Source organism: Mandrillus leucophaeus, unplaced genomic scaffold (genome assembly GCF_000951045.1).
Source record: "Mandrillus leucophaeus isolate KB7577 unplaced genomic scaffold, Mleu.le_1.0 Scaffold353, whole genome shotgun sequence".
NCBI classification, from domain to species: Eukaryota; Metazoa; Chordata; class Mammalia; order Primates; family Cercopithecidae; genus Mandrillus; species Mandrillus leucophaeus.
In genome coordinates this window covers 3,144,866-3,163,772 of record NW_012103732.1, presented here as the reverse complement: position 1 = coordinate 3,163,772, position 18,907 = coordinate 3,144,866, and the positions used below count along the sequence as shown (strand labels likewise).

The following is an 18,907-nucleotide window of genomic DNA, read 5'->3' as shown; positions in this document are numbered from 1 at the left end:
CTCCTCAAAAAACTAAAAATAGAGCTATCATATGATCCAGCAATTCCACTACTGGGTATATATCCAAAAGAGATGAAATCAGTCTATGGAAGAGATATCTGCATTCATGTTTGTTGCAGCATTATTCACAATAGCTAAGATTTGGCAGCAACCTAAGTATTCGCCAACAGACAAATGGATAAAGGAAATTGGTACATATATGCAATGGAGTACTATTCAACCACAAAAAGAATGAGATTCTATCATTTGCAACAACATGGATGGAACTGGAGATCATTATGGTAAGTGAAATAATCCAGGCACAGAAAGACAAGCGTTACATGTTCTCACTTATTTGTGGAATCTAAAAATCAAAACAATTGAACGCATGGACATAGAGAATAGAAGGACGATTACTAGAGGCTGGGAAGTGTTGTTGGGGATTAGGGGTACATGTGGATGGTTAATGGGTACAAAAGAAATGGCAAGAATGGATGAGGCCTACTATTTGATAGCACAACAGGGTGACTATAGTCAATAATAATTGTATGTTTTAAAAATAACTAAAATGATGTCATTGGATTATTTGCAATACAAAGGATAAAAGCTTGAGGAGATGGATACTCCATTCTCCATTATGTGATTATTGTGCATTGCATGCCTATATCAAAACATCTCATGTATCCCATAAATATATATGCCTACTATGTACCCACACAATTAATAAAATAAAATAAATTAATAATCCACAAAATTTTCCCCTTTCCCCGCATTCTTGCCAACATCTCTTGTTTTTCATATTTTTAATAATAGTCATTATAACTGGGGTAAGATGATATCTCATTGTGGTTTTGATTTGCATTTCCCTGATGGTTAGTGATGTTGAGCATATTTTCACATACCTGTTGGCCATTTGTATGTCTTCTTTTGAGAAATATCTATTGATATTCACCCAATTTTTGATAGGATTATTTTTTTTATTTATTTGTTTATTTATTTATTTATTTTTATTTTTATTTTTATTTTTATTTATTTTTATTTTTTTGAGACCGAGTCTTGCTGTGTCACCCAGGCTGTAATGCAGTGGCACGATCTGGGCTCACTGCAACCTCCGCGTCCTGGGTTCAAGCGATTTTCCTGCCTCAGCCTCCTGAGTAGCTGGGATTACAGGCATGCGCCACCATGCTGGGCTAATTTTGGTTTCCAAGCATCTCCCTATGTTGGTTTCAGAGTCCACGTGGGTCAAAGGGCTCTCCCATGGCTTGGTTTGCAGTAACCTGTAGTGGGAGCATGCACTGCTAGAGGTCTCTCACCCTTTTCTCGACCAGGAAGTCTCTCTGGGCTTCCGGTCAATCCTGGCTGAGCAGGCTGCCTCACCTCTCTCCTTCCTTGTTCTAATGTTTTCTGACACTTCTCTGTTGAATTCCAGTATTCTCTCTTAGATCATTTATTCGAAGTGTGGTTATCTACTCGCTATGTTGGTTCTTCTTTGTGGAAGAGGTGAGTAGCAAATGTAGCTAGTCAGCCATCTTGAAGCTGCTTTCTCAGCAATCTCTCCTACCCATGTTGAAGTATACAGTTTAGTTGTGTTAAGTGTATTCACATTCTTGTGAAACAGATCTCCAGACTTTGTCATCTCATAAATCTGAAACTCTGTACGCTTTGAACAACCATTCCCCTTTTCCTCCTCCCCCGCCCCTCTGCATTTGACTACTTTAGATACCTTATGTAAGTGGAATCACACATTATTTGTCTTTTAGGGACTGGCTTATTTCACTTAGCATAATGTGATCAAGGTTCATCCATGTTGCAGCATATGACAGAAATTCCTTTCTTTTTAAGGTTGAATACAGCTGGGTTTTTTTTTTTCTATGAAACATTTCAATTTTAAAGGGAGGTATTAAAAATCTTAAATTTTTTTATAGTAAGGAATGATAATTATGAACTACCTGAAAATTTCTTTGACCCAGGTATATATAAACTGGGGTAATAGGACATTATGAGTAGGCACATCTTGTTAAACAAAACAATTGATTTCTTTTTTCCATTCTTTGGTTGGTAGTTCTATAATAGTGTTTGGTAGAGATGACAAAAATGTAAAATATCTGAAATAGACAATATTATTTATAATTTATTTAAAAATTAATTCATACTATTTTCACATAGTAACTGCTAAACCATTAATAAAATAGATATCTCTATATAATTACATAAAATACAGTTAAACAGAACACAGAAGGAAGATCATACTTTATAGGAAGATAATATTTTTGTAATAAGCATATGGGGAGATATAAACTGTTAGGCTTCATTCCTGTTGTTAACTCATACAAATGTGAGAAACAAAAACCTTTTTGAAATACCACTTCTTATTATTCTTAAAAAAAACGTATTGCGTATAAAGTTAAAATAATATGATAAATCAATGACTGGTCACTTAACACTTTCAATTATAAACTTTATTGCACTTATGGCTATAATAAATTCACTGAACAAGCACAGAATAGAATTCAACTGCAAGCCCACTTTCTCTACTACTTTTCTCTTCCTTTAAACTCATCTCATTCTCCCCTACTATACTACTTTCCTTTCAAAAGGAAGCCACAGAAAATATTTTTTCTGGAGGAACAAAATTACTTTCCAGGATTAGTACAGGAATATATGAATTAAATAATAATAGCTTTAAAAGATGACCTTTAGATATATTAGAAGACAATCCAAATGTGAAATCCTATAACTTTATAAGATGTTATATTTGGTTTATTGGATTAATTTATCTTTAACTTTCCATTTTTGCATCTAGTCTAATGAAGCACAATTAGGCAGATTTAGTACACAGACCACCACTTAGCTGAAGGAATAAAGTCAACTGTTGCCTTATGTTGATTGTTATAGTAACCTGTTTAAAGATCAGATTAGATGGAATGTCCAGTTCTCATAAAATTTTCCTACCATTTTCTAAATGGTCTTCACAGAATTTTTAGAAATTACTTCAACCAAATCTTAAAAACACTTGGTTTATGATTATACTGGCCAACTAAAGTACATTTTTTAAAAATAAAATGTGTTATTTGGCAGGCAGCTGTCTACATGGCCATTTATGTATTTTTATTTAAAGAAAAAATGTAAGAGATTTCCTAATGTGGCCTCCTCTGCACCCCAAGCTTTTACTCTTTGAAAAATGCATGAGTACTTTCCTTTGGAAATCATGTAGCCTACACATATTTTATAAAAATCACAGGATGTGGGAGTACGGACAATTTATTATATATCTGAGAACATCAGAAAACATGAAGTTTGATGTCATATGCTCTAAAATAGCCCATGATGTAAGGCTTCTGGGCCTGGTGTGGTCGCTCATGCCTATAGTTCCAGTGCTTTGAGAGACAGAGGTGGGAGGATCACTTGAGGCAGGGAGTTCAAGTCCAGCCTGGGCAACATAGTGAGACCCCATCTCTACAAAAACATTTAAAAAATTAACCAGGTGTGGTGGCACACAACTGTAGTTCTAGCTAGGTGGGAGAATCACTTGAGGCAAGGAGTTCAAGTCCAGCCTGGGCAACATAGTGAGAACTCATCTTTACAAAAAAATTTAAAAACTGAACCAGGTGTGGTGGCACACACCTGTAGTTCTAGCTACTCAGGAGGCTGAGGCAGGAGTATTGCTTGAGCCCATGAGTTTGAGGTTACAGTGAACTATGATCATGCCACTGCACTACATTCCAGGCAACAGAGCAAGACCCCATTTCTAAAATGAAAAAAAAAAAAAAAAAAAAAGATATAAGGCTTCTCCCAGACATTCTTAGACTGCCCAACCATGCAATTCTCTTTGTTGTCTTTTTCTTTCATTAGCAGCTATTTAATCGATTGTGTTTGTTAACTGCCCCCTTGATGAAATAATACTGTAGTAGGCAAATGGGGAGTTATAAAGGGAGACTTCATATTATATAATAAGATCTTCAAGGTCTTTATAATCTAATATCAGGCACTGATAGGAAGGAAATAATAAATATCTATAATTGTTCTTAGCAGAGAGGGTACTAGAGCATGTTCTGTTTTCTTTGTGTGTGTGTGTGTGTGTGTGTGTGTGTATAGCAATATAATGAAAAAATTTTTAAGTAACACATTATATGAGCTAATGAGCTTTGGGGTAAAGATTGCTGGAATTCGTTTTGAGCCTAAATTTGGAAGAAAGATGGAATCTGGTTGGGAAAACATGGCAAGCATGTGACTTGAACCAAGAGGATGGCAGGCAATTGTATGAACATGGAGCCATTTGGTATAGGACCTGAATATGTATGAGTAGAAGTTTGATTCTGTTTTAGGAGGAAGACTGAAAACCACTACAAGCAGAGGTGTGACTGAGGTTATAGTTCAGGAGAATGCCTTTTTTTTTTTTTTTTTAAACTGTAATTAGATAAATTGAATGAGGAAAGTTGGCACAATTGTGGGTAAGGCAATTAAGATTGGGACTTGGGCTACAGCTACAACAAAATTAAATTAAAAATTTCAGATAACCTCACGGGGCTATGTGACTCCACTCAACTTAACATCCAAATGTTGCATTTCAAAAATCCTTTAAAAACTTTCTGAACATTTTTGCCTGTTGTCATAGATACTTCAAGACCGAAAGGAGAAAAAAATAATTCAAAGGGAACACGAGATGGCAGCAGTTATATCATATAAAGAGAAAGATTGAGGAAAGAAAAACATTTGAAATTATTTTTAAAATAAAAAAGATATGTAACACTTTATTCTTTATGTGCTGTATTCCTTTTCAGTACAGAGATTACTCAGTCATTGGTTTCATGCTTCACAGCACATATGAGGTCCATTCTGACTATGGTAAAAATCCTACTCCATTACATGGGATTGTTTCCTAAAATAAAGCTGTTGCTGTTTTCTGCAGATTACTGTTCCTCTGTGTTATCTGAGGCAGAAGAGTTCTGTGGGGTGCAAATTTGTTTTAAGTGCTCCAGCATTGCTTTTTCTTCCTCTTGTAGTGTTTCATCCTTCTTCATTTCCCACCTAAAAGAAAGATCACGTCTTAGCATTTTTGTAACTTTCAAACCACAGGTCAACACTCAGTTAATAAGGCTTGAATATGCAATCATTGGCTTATTGAGTCATCTGTTTCCACTTGTTTATTCTTCACTGACTGCCTCTTGGGTAATACGATTCATTGGCACTGCCTCCGCGGAGTGGGCCAGGAGAGTGGGAGACGAAAGTAGAGTGAAATCAGCTCCACTTCAGGATAGTTTTTAAAGAACTGTTTCAAATGAGGTTCCTGTATTTCAAGAATGTATGTGGCCTATGAAAATACACATATAAATAAAATCTAGAATTAGCAACTAATAAGCAAATATTTTTCATAGTATTGTTTCCCTCACTGATTAATCAGATTAGTGGTTTTAAGTTGCAGGGAGGCTTGCCAGGAAGACTTCAGCAGAAAGAAGAACATCAAGCTTACTTGGATATACCTTAAGGGCAGGTCAGTCTATTTCTTGAAATAAGATCAGATTTGAAGCAATCAAGTTCAACCACTCTAGAAAAGTGGCAAATTGTTAGCAAGGTTCCAAATAACATTTACTAAAAAAAAAGAGATTAAAGACTTTCTAATTCTGGATGATTAAGAGATACAGAATAAAATCTTAGACTCTCAAACTACATACATATAAATATAATCTTACAAAGTAAATATCATCACAATAACCCGAGCACACTTACTTCTTCCTTCCTATCCACTCTTTCCACCTCCCCAGGACTGCCCAGGACTGCCCAGAGTATACTGAACCCAGCATTCTAACAGTTTCATTCTCCTCTACTCACTCTTATTTCTGTCCCTCCCTAAGCTGTCCACCATGACGTAATGTTACAAAAGGATTTTAAAGCCAATGCTGATACAGTCTAAAAGATCTTCTGCCATAAAGGCTTCAGCAGGATAGGATTTCTAATAACAAACAAGCAGCTACTCACTGAATGTCCTCCAGAACCCCTCATTGTGTTATAATCCAAACTCCCAGACAACAAATAGTCTGTTATACATGAATTTAGGGTGGAATTTTCTGGTTTTGTTTGAATGATGAAAAGAAAGCAACCATATTTTCTGTGTGTGTGTTTTGTTTTGTTTTGTTTTGTTTTGTTTTGTTTTGTTTTTGAGACAGGGTCTCCCTCTGTTACCCAGACTGGAGTACAGTGGCACAACTATGACTCACTGCAGCCTTGACCTTCCTGCCTCAGCCTCCGAAGCAGCTGGGGCTATAGGTGCATACCACCATGCCCAGCCAATTTTTTAATTTTTTGTAGAGACAGGGTCTCCCTTATGTTGCCCAGGCTGGTCTTGACCTCCTGGGCTCAACTGATCCTACTGCCTCAGCCTCCCAAAGTGCTGGGAATACAGGTGTGAGCCACCATGCCTGGCCTTGGATTTTCCATAAAGATCTCATAGTAGGATGTCTGTTCCCATGCACGTTTCCTTTTTGGAGTGCTGAGTTCAGTATGCTGGTCAGTCCCAGCAGTGATATATATGAGATGAAGAAGGAGGGGAAATATGGAGAGAAGAAAAAGGATTATCTGAAAAGTGACACTTGGTTTCAATTTATATTTCTGCTTCACCCTCTGCCTACGATTCTCATTTCCTAGCCTCAAACTTGTCTGGATCTAAAAACTGCTATTTTTGGCTGCCTTAGTTTCTCCATGTTTCCATATGGTTGAAGTTAAGTCGTTGATCTAACAGGTTTTAATAACAACATGAATGAAAAAAAGTTTTTCACTGCCACACTATTCAAAGCCACATCACAAGGGAAGTCAGTATTTTGGGATTTACAATTTAGCCCACAGGATTTTCTTACACTGCTTTCATGGAATTTTAATGATAAAAAGCTCTCCCTACCATTTTATATGGGTGAAATTGGGTATCACTAATATTCATGTTAAATTGAGCTCCTCCCAAGCAGGAAAATAAATAATGGAAAATACTTTTATATAGCATTAACTAATGGTTAAACATTCTTTTAAACACTTCACATATCACTCTTTAAATTCTCAATAAAAAATGTTATTATTCCTGTTCTACAGATGACTAAGCTGAGGTACAGAATGTTAAAATCACTGGCCTGCGTATCTTTGTATTTGAACTCAGAGAGTAAGGCTCTGGATTCTGGACTTTCAAATGGAATTAACAACCATGGTTTAAAAACCATTTACAGCTAATACAAATTACTGGTAAAAAAAAAAGTTTAAATATTTTACTTTCTAAAAAATATTGCCCAAATTGTGCTAGATATTACATAAAATAACCCTCTAAGGATCATATAATCTTAAAAGAAATCCAAACATGAAAAATTAGATTTGCCTTTTTTCCCTCCCATGTAAAGGTGCTAATATTGTCTGAGTAAATGAATTATTTTATGAATGTCAACAGAATAAAGTATGTAATATGCACATAAATATTTTGATCATTGTCTCTGCTTGTGAAAATTGAAAGTAGTCTCTCTGCTTCATTAAAAATCCGTATAATTAATGTAATTTAAATGAATCCTATACATAATAGAATCCGTGATAAGGATTTTTGAAGCTTCATGACAATTATAGGCACTTCACAGTATAATTGAGCTGTTAGTAATTAATGATATTAGGCAAAGTTATTTACCTACCACAACCTTATTATATTTGCTCTGTGCTTATTAAGAAGAAATCATTTCATAAGAGGATAAAAAATGATGACAAAAATGGATGAAAAAATAATATTAAAACTACATTTTCCTTAATAGTTTTACTCATATTGAGTGAAAGCATTAGAGATTTGAAATGTGTATTTATCACAAACATTGTTATATTTCACATCTATAAGTTCTTAAGAGAAGTTTTTCTTTAATTCCATCGTGGTTTTGGGTTTTGTTAACACAATGCAAACACGACAAGTCAATTCTGTTAAAAAAAAAATACTGAAAGAGAAAAGAATCTACCAATTTGTTAAACATAATTGGATGGGCAATCTGTTAAAAATCTTTACTCCTAATTTCCCCTAATATATTTAATATCTGTGGTGGAAAAAGCATACCCTACAGAAACCAGAAAATGTTGGAAGCAGCATATTCTGGTTCCTCCCAAAAAGCATTATGAGGTAATTATATTTTTGTTTTTCCTAATTTTGGTAGCCTGCCCTTTTAGATTATTGTTGAATTCCCCACCTGCCTACTATTGTAGAAGAATTGCAGCCTGGCCCCCACAGCTGGTGGCAATGACTATGGTGTGTCTTAGACACTGATTAGCAGTAAAGTCTCATGAGACTCCACTGATCTGCACCATGATATTAACTGTCTTCTGGAATTGGCTCCATCTGTATGGCTCCTGGGTGGTTAGATATGGGTCCCTTTTCCTAGGCAAGCACAATAGGGACTCTAAAGCCTAGACTGACATACTCTAACAGAATTAGCAGTTACAACTTTGCTCATTTGTACCACTCTGATTGACTTGGTTGTTCTTAGCCTTGATGCATGTTCCTGAATTTACACACATATTCATTCCTCAAGCAGAGATATCTACTTGCTACTCTGTATGTTTTATTAATATTAGCACATATTACAGAGCTTTTCCATGTGCCATACCATGAGCTAAGACCTTTCTGTTTTTGCTCACCCACAGTGAGACCTTGAGATTTGAAAAATAAAAACAGTCACAGATCAGTGAACAACTATTCTAGTGATCAGTTTCATAAAATCTTACATTTGGGGAGGTTTCAAGGATGACTGTGTGTTAGAGCCAGCCAGGAGAGCCTCTCTTAGGGACATGCATAGTAAAGCATGAGGTATATCCTTGGTAGCACTGGTCCAAGCTGTCACAGAAGCAAATCTTGGGTGGCCTGTACTGCAGGAAGGAGCAGCTGACACCAGACAGATGAGGAGGGCCAGAGTCTGGAGGGTGAGAAGGTCTTTGAGGCATTTACCCTGCCTTTTACTGAGAGAAAAACATTTAAAATACCCGAAATCAATAGTGTTCTGAATAAGAGCACAGGCCCTAGAGTCACTCCACCTTTGTGTTGAATCTGAATGTAAACTTCCTAGATGAATCACCCCAGGCAAGTTTTTTAACCCCTTGGTGCTTCGGGGTTCTTTCTCTTGTATAAATATGTTCACGTTGGAACACAGGCCCCCTTATTTGTTTATGTACTGTCAATGACTGATCTCACTCAATAATGTCAGAGTTTAGTAGTTGCAATTGAGACAGACTAAGACTGCATGTCCTGTAAAGCCTCAAATATTTACTATTTGGACTTTTTTTTTGGAGGAAGTTTGCCAGATTTGTGCTAGAATGATAGTTCTTAACTGGGGCGACACTGCCTCCCTATGGGGAAACATGGAGGGTATTTTTGGCTGACACTATATCTAGAGAGTGCTTCTGCTAGGACCTAGACAACACAGATGGCAACATCTTTAATGTGCAACAATCCTGCACAATGAAGAGTTGTCTTCCCAAAATGTCAATATATCCCCACTGAGAAACATTGGCTTTTGAATCTCCAAGTAATACTGAATAAGAATAGGTATACTAAAATAGGAAGAATCCCTATCTAATTTCTGATTTTAATTGAAATAGTTTTAGTCTTTCAGACTGTTTAGAATACTGTTTGCTGCAGAATGAGGGTTTAGAAGTTAGGGTGCTGGATTTAAATCCCTTATAAGCAGTGTGGCCTTGGGCAACCCAGATAAAACAGTGCCTCAGTTTCCTTTTAGAATGCTAATAATAATAGTGCCTGCTTCACAGAGTTGGAATAAGGTAGAAGAGATTAAACACACATAAAACATAAATTAATGCCTCGTTTATAGCAAGCACTCAGCAAGTGATAACTATCTTTATGATGATGATGATGATTTGGCATATTGGTTAAGCTTGCAAGCAGGAGAAGTCCTGGGTGTGGTCAGTTACACAAATAGAGGGTTATTGTCTTCATATAATAAGAATGCAGAGGTGGGTGATTGCTTGCATAGGTTAAGTAGTTTAACAACAGCAGGGCTGATGTCTCTGTGGTTCTCTTGTCCTTTACCTCATGGTCCCAATATGATTGCTGCAGCTTCAGCCCTCATATCCTCGATCTGAGGCAGGAGGAAGGAGTATGGCTCCACCTGTCTTATTTTATTGGGGTAATGAAACCTCTGCCAGATTCTTCCCAGTAGACATTGGAACCATCCTGTCTAGGCTTGAATCCTGACTCTGCCACTTACTAGCTGTGTGATATTGAATACATTTCTTAATCTCTCTGTGCATCAGTTCTCTTATATGCAAAATAGGGGGTGCTAGTGGTGTACATTGTTATATACCAACAATGTATACCAATGTATCTCAATGCATTGTTGTAAATAGTGGATGAGCTATAAATTTAAGTCCTTCATAGAATGTTACTCTTATTTTGTAAGATTCTGCTTGTGTCAGGTGGTTTCCTCAGAGCTCCTACCTTGATGTGCTTTCTCACGCTCTGTGTCTTTCACATTTTTTTATCTGGTAAATTATCTTTTCTGTCAATCAATAAATAATATAATATTGCAATAAATAAATTCCAATAAGTAAATATTACAACATGTACATATATATATATGTATATGATCATGTGGTCATTCCCTCTTGTTTTTCATGAGGGAAATGTTTCATGCTAGTCCACTCTGTTCACCCTAGCATGGCCAAGGTTGTTTTTGTTTTCCTATAATCACTTTGCTGTATTTTTCAAACACAGACTGTAGTAATGTTATTTGATCATATTCTTGGCATTTCTCCTGAGATACCAATAAAATACTTGAATATAAAAATGTAACTTAAGTCTCCTGTTTAATGTTATTATGAAACATTTATGTAGCACTTTATATTTACAAAGTGCTTTACAATTATTTATTAGTTAATTGTACTGTTAAACAGCATTAGCCATCTGGCCAAATAAATGATTTCAAATTGTTCTACCAATATGTAGCTGAGGAGTGAAGCGTAAAGTCATATTGGATTTCATTCTTCAAGAAAAATCCTCGTTGTCTTTCTCTCCTCCACATTGCACAGTGCAGACTGGTTTTTCAGAGGGAGGTTCAAATTAGAAGGGAAAGTAATGTCTCTGTTAACTTCTTTCTGCTTTTCTGTACATGTGAGCTTTTCTCAGGATCAATCCTAAACCATCTTCTCTTCTTGCTTGGAAAGCCCCACATATCCAGTTGTCTCACGTCTGTAATTCAGCTCTGTCCCAAGCTGTAATTCAGTATCCTTAAACTTTGATTTTGTCCTAAGTTCTCTCAGTTCAATTCTTGATGGCCATTTTTACTTACATTCCAATTATATCAATATTAAATATATATGTACATATATGCATACAGTATACATATATGTATACAGTACACATGTATACAATATATTTGTATATAGTACATATCTGTATATATGTATATAGTACATATCTGTATACTGTACATATACACATATATATGCATCGGTATATATAATATATACACATGTATGTTAAATATATACACTGTATGTGTGTATATTAAATATATACTGTATGTATGTATATTTAATGTATACATATATATTTAATGTATATTAAATATATGCTGTATGTATATTTAATATATAATATATGTCTGTATATTTAAATTATTCAAACTGACCATTACCCCCTTCTCCCTCAATAACACAGGGTCGGAAGAGTGAAGAGTAAAGTCATATTGGATTTTATTCTTCAAGAAAAACCCTTGTTGTCTGTCTCTCCACATTGCACAGTGCGGGCTGGTTTTTCAGAGGGAGGTTCAAATCAGAGGGGAAAGTAACATCTCTGTTACCTTCTTTCTGCTGTTCTGTACATGTGAGCTTTTCTCAGGATCAGTCCTAGACCATCTCCTCTTCTCCCTTGGAAAGCCCCACATATCCAGTTGTTGTTCACAAAGTATTTTATGCCACCACTCCCAATCTTGTTCACAGTCTGTCACCAGTTAAGAGACAACTTACTCTGCATTCTCACATTCACGCATACCCCACTGCCATTAGTCCACAGGTACCCATGATTTCAGTGTCTGGACAGTGCAATCATCTCCAGATATCCAGATTCAAAGACTCACGCTACTGCTACATCAAACCAGCAATGACTGCCCTACCTAGAGAGTTTAAAGTCTACTGTTCTAGCTTGGTAGCAGCAGTTCTGTTTAGCTGCTAATACCTCCCCTAGGGAGAAAATTACTTTCCTTATTGTCTCCCGCATTGTGTTTTCCCACTTGTGTTTGCACTTCTGCTTTTGCTGTTCCACCCACAAGAAATGCCTTTCCACCTACCCCAAACCTGCTCATCCTTCTTCAGACCCAGTCCACAGCCCACCTCTTTCATGGAGAACTTCCCAACTACCTATGCCTAATGTGTGATCATCCTTTTCCTTTGAGTCCTATAATATCTAATGTCTGTGCTTATGGATAGCAGGTCAATTTTGGTCAATTAACCACATACTGCTTTGTTACATCTTTTCTATTACTTTCTTGAGCTGTTATTTCATTGTTGCATTAACAGTTTTTTTCACATGTATCTTTTCATCTCTACTTGCAGTTTGTTGAAGAAGACTTCATTATCAGTAGCTTTTGTTTCAAATATTTTATTTCAAACAACATATTTTCTTTTTCAAATAGAAAAGAGATGGATTTATTTTTATGAGCCTCAGGAATGTTTTTGAACATATTTATCAACTATTAACAGTTTTCTCTTATAATATGACAACTGCAAAAACACATAGAAATTGACCTTTTCACGTTCATGTCATCTTTGTTATCATTTGCTTTTAATAAACATGGCAGAGTGAGGACATTTTAAATGCTGCTGCTCAAGTTATGTTGTTAGAAGCAAGAAAATGCCACCCAAGCTGAGGCCACTTAATTCAGCTTTTTAGTAAGCATTGGAAAGTGTAGGAAGAGTGGATTTTTCTGTTCTTGATTCAGCCTCTAAATGACACCACCATGGCTTGCCCTGCATACAATCTTTCCTTCATCTTATTTCTCAGCATTTACAACCATCTCAACTTGATACTTTTAAGGAATCCATAGGTTACTTATTTCCAGGGATAGAAATGATAAGGATAGAGAAGCTTAGGACACAGGACATCTAGAATAGATGGTTACTCTTCTGTGAAAGCTTTCTCCAGGGAACGCAATTGGAAGCAAATTCAGACAGTATTTGGTTATGATTTTTTTTTTTTTTAGAGTCATAGTCTCATTCTGTTGCCCAGGCTGGAGTTCAGTGGCATGATCATAGTTCATTATAGCCTCAAACTGCTGGTCTCAAGCGATTCTCCTGTCTCAGCCTCCCAGGTAGCTAGGACTACAAGGGTGCACCACCATGGCCACCTATTTTTTTTTTTTTTTTTTTAACATTTTTCTGTAGAGAAGAGGTCTCACTTTGTTGCCCAGGCTGGTCTCAAACCCCTGGCCTCAAGCAACCCTCCTGCCTTGGCCTCCCAAAGCATTGGGATTATAAGTGTCAGCTACCATTCCTGGTCTGGTTATGCTATTTAATGATCACAGAATAATAACATTACTTGTCTCTCCATGATTCAGAGAAATTGCAGATAGATGTCATGTTATTTCTTCTCCAAACAAACAAACAAACAAACAAACCTGTTCTGTCCCCTACTCCAGTGCTTCCCACCCCTTAAAATTGACAAATATCTTAGTTTGGCTCAAGTAGCATATTTCAAATAACTAATAGTTTAGTGTTTTGTACACTGTAATCTGTGCTTTTTAAGCACTGGAAAAATATCTGTTGATTGGTCTGTGTTAGAAGTTCAAGTGTTACTATGTTATTCTTAGGTGGAATGAAGAAATAATAACTTTTCACTACCAGTATCGCAATGAGTAGTAGTTGATATCTCAAAAGGTATTATTTGTTAATTTTATGAATGATGAATATGATGGCTCTTAGAACATTAAAATTAATTTACCCATCCTTAGTTTTTGTATCACTATTTGTTTCTTAAAGTCTAAAATTCAATGACCTTACCAAGAGGCAACAACTTCCTGCAAGTTCATTTATTTACTAACTATACTCACAACCTTTTTAAAAATGAGATAGTGGTATAAAGAAAAATGATATTCAGTAATTTCAGTCTTTGGTACCTGACTAGTATTTTTGATCAATGTAAAAGGGTTTTAAACAAACTTTGCTTAGCAAAGCACTTAATTTAGGTCACATATCACACTGGAGTGAGACTTTTTGTAGGTCACTATTTAAACATTTAATTTCTGGTGATGTGACACCAAAAACTAAATGTCTAATTTAATTTGATTGATCCCAATAACCTTTTCCTTCCTCCGACTTTCTTTGCCACCACTTTTTTCTTTAGTATGTAACTTTATATCATCATCTCACTTGGGTCTCTGGTTGTTGATTGCCTGGCTTCTCCTATCAGTTTAGAAGCTCCTCAAAGGCGTACAGTAGAACTGTCAAAAAAGGGCTGTCATTTTAATTATCATAACCAGCTTTGATGTAAAGAGGATGTTATTATAGTTAATTCTGAGACACTGTATAAATCAGCAGAGCCCTCTTAATTTAGTCATCAGTAAAATATAACCATTCACGTTTCCATTCTGGTTAATGTAATTAACTGAGTATAACAATATTTAGGTCCTCAATTTTTAAGGGATCAAAATACATAATACTAACTAAATGAATTTAAATTTATCTTTCATGACTCAGACAACACTTTCAGATTATACCATTTCTTAAAATATGGTGCTGTAGATATAGAATAAATAGAAGACTGACCCAAATGAGCATAAACTCTGGGAAACTCTGTCTCAATGAATGGTAATAGTAGGAAATTAATTGTAATGGGCTCTTGTTATAAGAATGAAATTAGAAGGCCTTAAAGATTACTTGTTATATTGAACTTTAGCATGTATAGCTTATGTTTTGAGAGATCAACCTTAGTTTGTATTCTATTTAATATGTATCACAATGAGCCACATTTTAGAACAGAGTTTTACCATATGTAATTAACTTGCTTATTTATCTAGCAAATGTTTGAGAGCCTGCTGAGTTCAAAACAATGAGCTAATCTAGATTCAGTGCAATCCCTATCAAAATACCAATGACATTCCTTTTAGAAATAAAAAAAACAATCCTAAAGTTTATATGGAATCACAAAAGAGCCAAAAGAGCCAAAAACAATCCTAAGCAAAAAGAACAAAACTGGAGGAATCATATTATCTGACTTCAAATTATATTACAGAGGTATAGTAACCAAAGCAGCATGGTATTAGTATAAAAATAGACACACAGACGAATGGAACAGAATAGAGAACAAAGAAACAATCCACACACCTACAGTGAACTCATTTTTTTTTTTTTTTTTAAAGACAGAGTCTCACTCTATTGCCCAGACTGGACTACGGCGGTGCAATCTCAGCTCACTGCAACCTCTGCCTCCCAGGTTCAAGCGATTCTCCTGCCTTAGCCTCCCAAGTAGCTGGGACTATAGATGTGTGCCACCACGCCTGGATAATTTTTTGTATTTTTCGTAGAGACGGGGTTTCACCGTGTTAGCCAGGATGGTCTCCATCTCCTGACCTCGTGATCTGCCTGCCTTAGCCTCCCAAAGTGCTAGGATTACAGGCATGAGCTACCGCACCCCACCTCAGTGAACTAATTTTTAACAAAGGTTCTAAGAACATGGAGTGGGGAGAAGACAGTCTCTTCAACAAATGGTGCTGGGAAAACTGGATATTCATATACAGATGAATGAAACTAGACCCCCATCTCTCACCATGTAAAAAATCAAATCAAAATGGATTAAAGACTTAAAATATAAGACCTCAAAGTATGAAACTACTACAAGAAAACATTGGGGAAAATCTCCAGGACATTTGTCTGGCTAAAGATTTCTTGAACAATACCCCACAAGCATAGGCAACCAAAGCAAAAATTGACAAATGGGATCAAAACAAGTTAAAAAGCTTCTGGACAGCAAAGGATACAATCAACAAAGTGAAGAGACAACCCACAGAATGGGAGAAAATATTTGCACACTACTCTTCTGAAAAAGGATTAATAATCAGAATATATAAGGAGCTTAAACAACTCTATAGAAAAAAATGTCTAACAATCTGATCAAAAAATGGAAAATATTTGAATAGAAAGTTTTCAAAAGACATACAAATGGCAAACACGTATGTGACAAGGTGCTCAGCATCATTGATCGTCAGAGAAATGCAAATCAAAATTACAATGAGATATCATCTCATGCCACTTAAAATGGCTTATATCCCGAAGACAGGCAATAACAAATGCTGGTGAGGATATAGAGAAAAGGGAACCCTTGTACACTGTTAGTGGGGGCGTAAATTAATATAACCCCTAAGGAAAACAGTTGGAGGTTCTTCAAAAAACTAAAAATAGAAGTACCATATGATCCAGCAATACCACTGCTGGGTATGTACCCAAAGGAAAGGAAATCAGTATATCAAAGAGATATCTATACTCCTATGTTTATTGCAGCAGTGCTTGCAAATATTTGAAAAACAACCTAAGTGTCCAACAATAGATAAATGGATAAAGGAAATGTGGTACATATACACAATGGAGTAATATTTGGCCATACAAAAGAATGAGATCCTGTCATTTGCAACAGCATGGATGGAACTGGATATCATTATGTTAAGTGAAATAAGCCAGGCACAGAAAGACAAACATCACATGTTCTCACTTATTTGTGGGATCTAAAAATCAAAACAATTGAACTCATGGACATAGAGAGTAGAAGGATGGTTATCAGAGACTGGGAAGTGTAGTGAGGGGCTGGGGGTGAGGTGGGTATAGTTAACGGGTACAAAAAGTAGTTAGCAACAATGAATAAGACCTGCTATTTGATAGCACAATATTGTGACTATAGTTAATAAAACCTTAATCGTACATTTTAAAATAACTAAGAGTGTAATTGGATTGTTATTTGTAACTCAAAGGATAAATGCTTGAGGGAGTGGATACCCAATTCCCCACGATGTGCTTATTTCACATTTCATGCCTGTATCATAACATCTCATGTACCTGATAATACATACACCTATGTAGCCCCCCCGCAAAAAAAGAAAAACCACCACCAACAACAAAAAAACACTGTGCTAGGCAACAGTAGTGAGAAGAGCTGAATATGGTCTTGTCCTCAGGGAGCTTATTCAGACAGAGCGTGTTCATTATATGGACTAAACTGAATAATTATTCTAAATCTATATTCAAAATCCTATAAAGATTGTGTACAATATTTCAGTTTAGTATGAAATGTCAGTGGTAATAAAAGGCATCGATGCTATTTTCTTAGACTTCATTTTAGTACTTTGTTTGCGAAAATACATAATTTGGGTATTTCTTCCTTGATTAATGAAGCAATCTGGGGTAGCCTTAGGAAATCATTCATGTCCTTCTTCTTCTTGTTTTTTGAGCGGAGTCTTGCTCTGTCACCCAGGCTGGAGTGCAGTGGCATGGTCTCAGCTCACTGCAACCTCTGCCTCCTGGGTTCAAGCGATTCTCCTGCCTCAGCCTCCTGAGTAGCTGGGGTTACAGGCACGTGCCACCACACCCAGTTAATTTTTGTATTTTTAGTAGACACTGGGTTTCACCATGTTGACCAGGCTGGCCTCGAACAACCTCAGGTGATCCACCCGCCTCAGCCTCCCAAAGTGCTTATGTCCTTCGTGACTCATTGGAAACGCAGCAACATTAATGACAGAAAGCAATATGATTTTTTTTGTGTAGTAAAATCACTATTAAATTCTATGGTAAGATTGCAAACCATAGAATATGATGTTCTATAGTCCCAAAGGAAAAGACTTAGAGAAGGGACGGATATAAGACTATCCTATGCTTGAGAATAACTTCATGAGTATTATGATTCAGGAATAATAGTGGGAAATCCATTACAAACCAGAATATTCATCTTGAATTTAAATGGCGCCATTTTTTAGTAACTCCATTACGCCTCCCTCCTCACCCCAAGAAAAACCACAGGATTAACGTCAGTTTCTTCACTTGAAGACAGGTAATCAGATGAGACCTACCTGCTTTCTGATATGTTCTCCGGATGATGAAAATCCAAAAAAGCTTTGCCTAATGTTTTAAAACCCATGTTTTAAGAAACATGCATAGTTTCAGTCCATCCCTTTTAGCATACATTAGCAGAAATTGAGAAATCAACGTTGTTCTTTTTAGGTAACTCGAAAATTGATTTATCTTCTCAAAAATAGAGTTGTTTAAAATTTCCTTATAGGTTGTAATTTTCAACACTTTAATAGTTTTGTTTTCCTCTGAACTTTGTATTGAATCTCTGAAGTAGTTAAATAACAGGGGTTTTATAAGGAAGTTACAAGGCCTTACATGTTTTCAGCAGGGGCTTTTGGGAATAAGCGGATGGCAAAAATCTCACTTTGCTAAGGGATCAGAGAGATCTTTACAACCTTATTTCTACTTCAATTTAGTTATTTCCTCAAGCTAATTAAGGTGTATTAGTTTTGGGGAAACTCCAATAAGAAAAAGGAAAATGTTAAGGAAATATACCCACACTAAAAGGTCAAATGAAAGTTAAGAATGTAATTTATTTCTTCTATTTTATTTTCAAATTTAATGATAGATTGGGCTATTCTTTTTTAGTATTACAGGGGTTCCATGAAATGCAAAGGACATTAAATTTTTATATAATACTATAAATGGTAGTCACATCTTTGCCTTTAGAAGTTACAAAATAGGCTTTTCTTAAAATAGGCAGAGTAAGTTATTCCCACTCTCCACAAGTTATTTTGACCTAATTGAATGCTTTAATATCCAGAAAACGAAGTTTGTTTGTTTATTTTACAAAAATATCTCACAATTTGCTACTATGGTATACTATTTAGAACACTCGAAACCTAATTTTATATATATATAAAAT

At 35.9% G+C, this 18,907-nt stretch overlaps 1 protein-coding gene across 1 annotated transcript in view; it reads right to left on the bottom strand.

The window, feature by feature from the left end:
- Nucleotides 1–4,732: 4,732 nt before the first annotated feature.
- The window catches only part of KIAA0825 (KIAA0825 ortholog), a 498,815-nt gene continuing 484,640 nt past the window's right edge, over nucleotides 4,733–18,907 (bottom strand). The window contains exon 22 of the mRNA XM_011989441.1: nucleotides 4,733–5,007. Coding sequence (XP_011844831.1) covers nucleotides 4,890–5,007 — 118 coding nt within the window. The 3' untranslated portion in view covers nucleotides 4,733–4,889. The remainder of the gene's footprint in view (nucleotides 5,008–18,907) is intronic.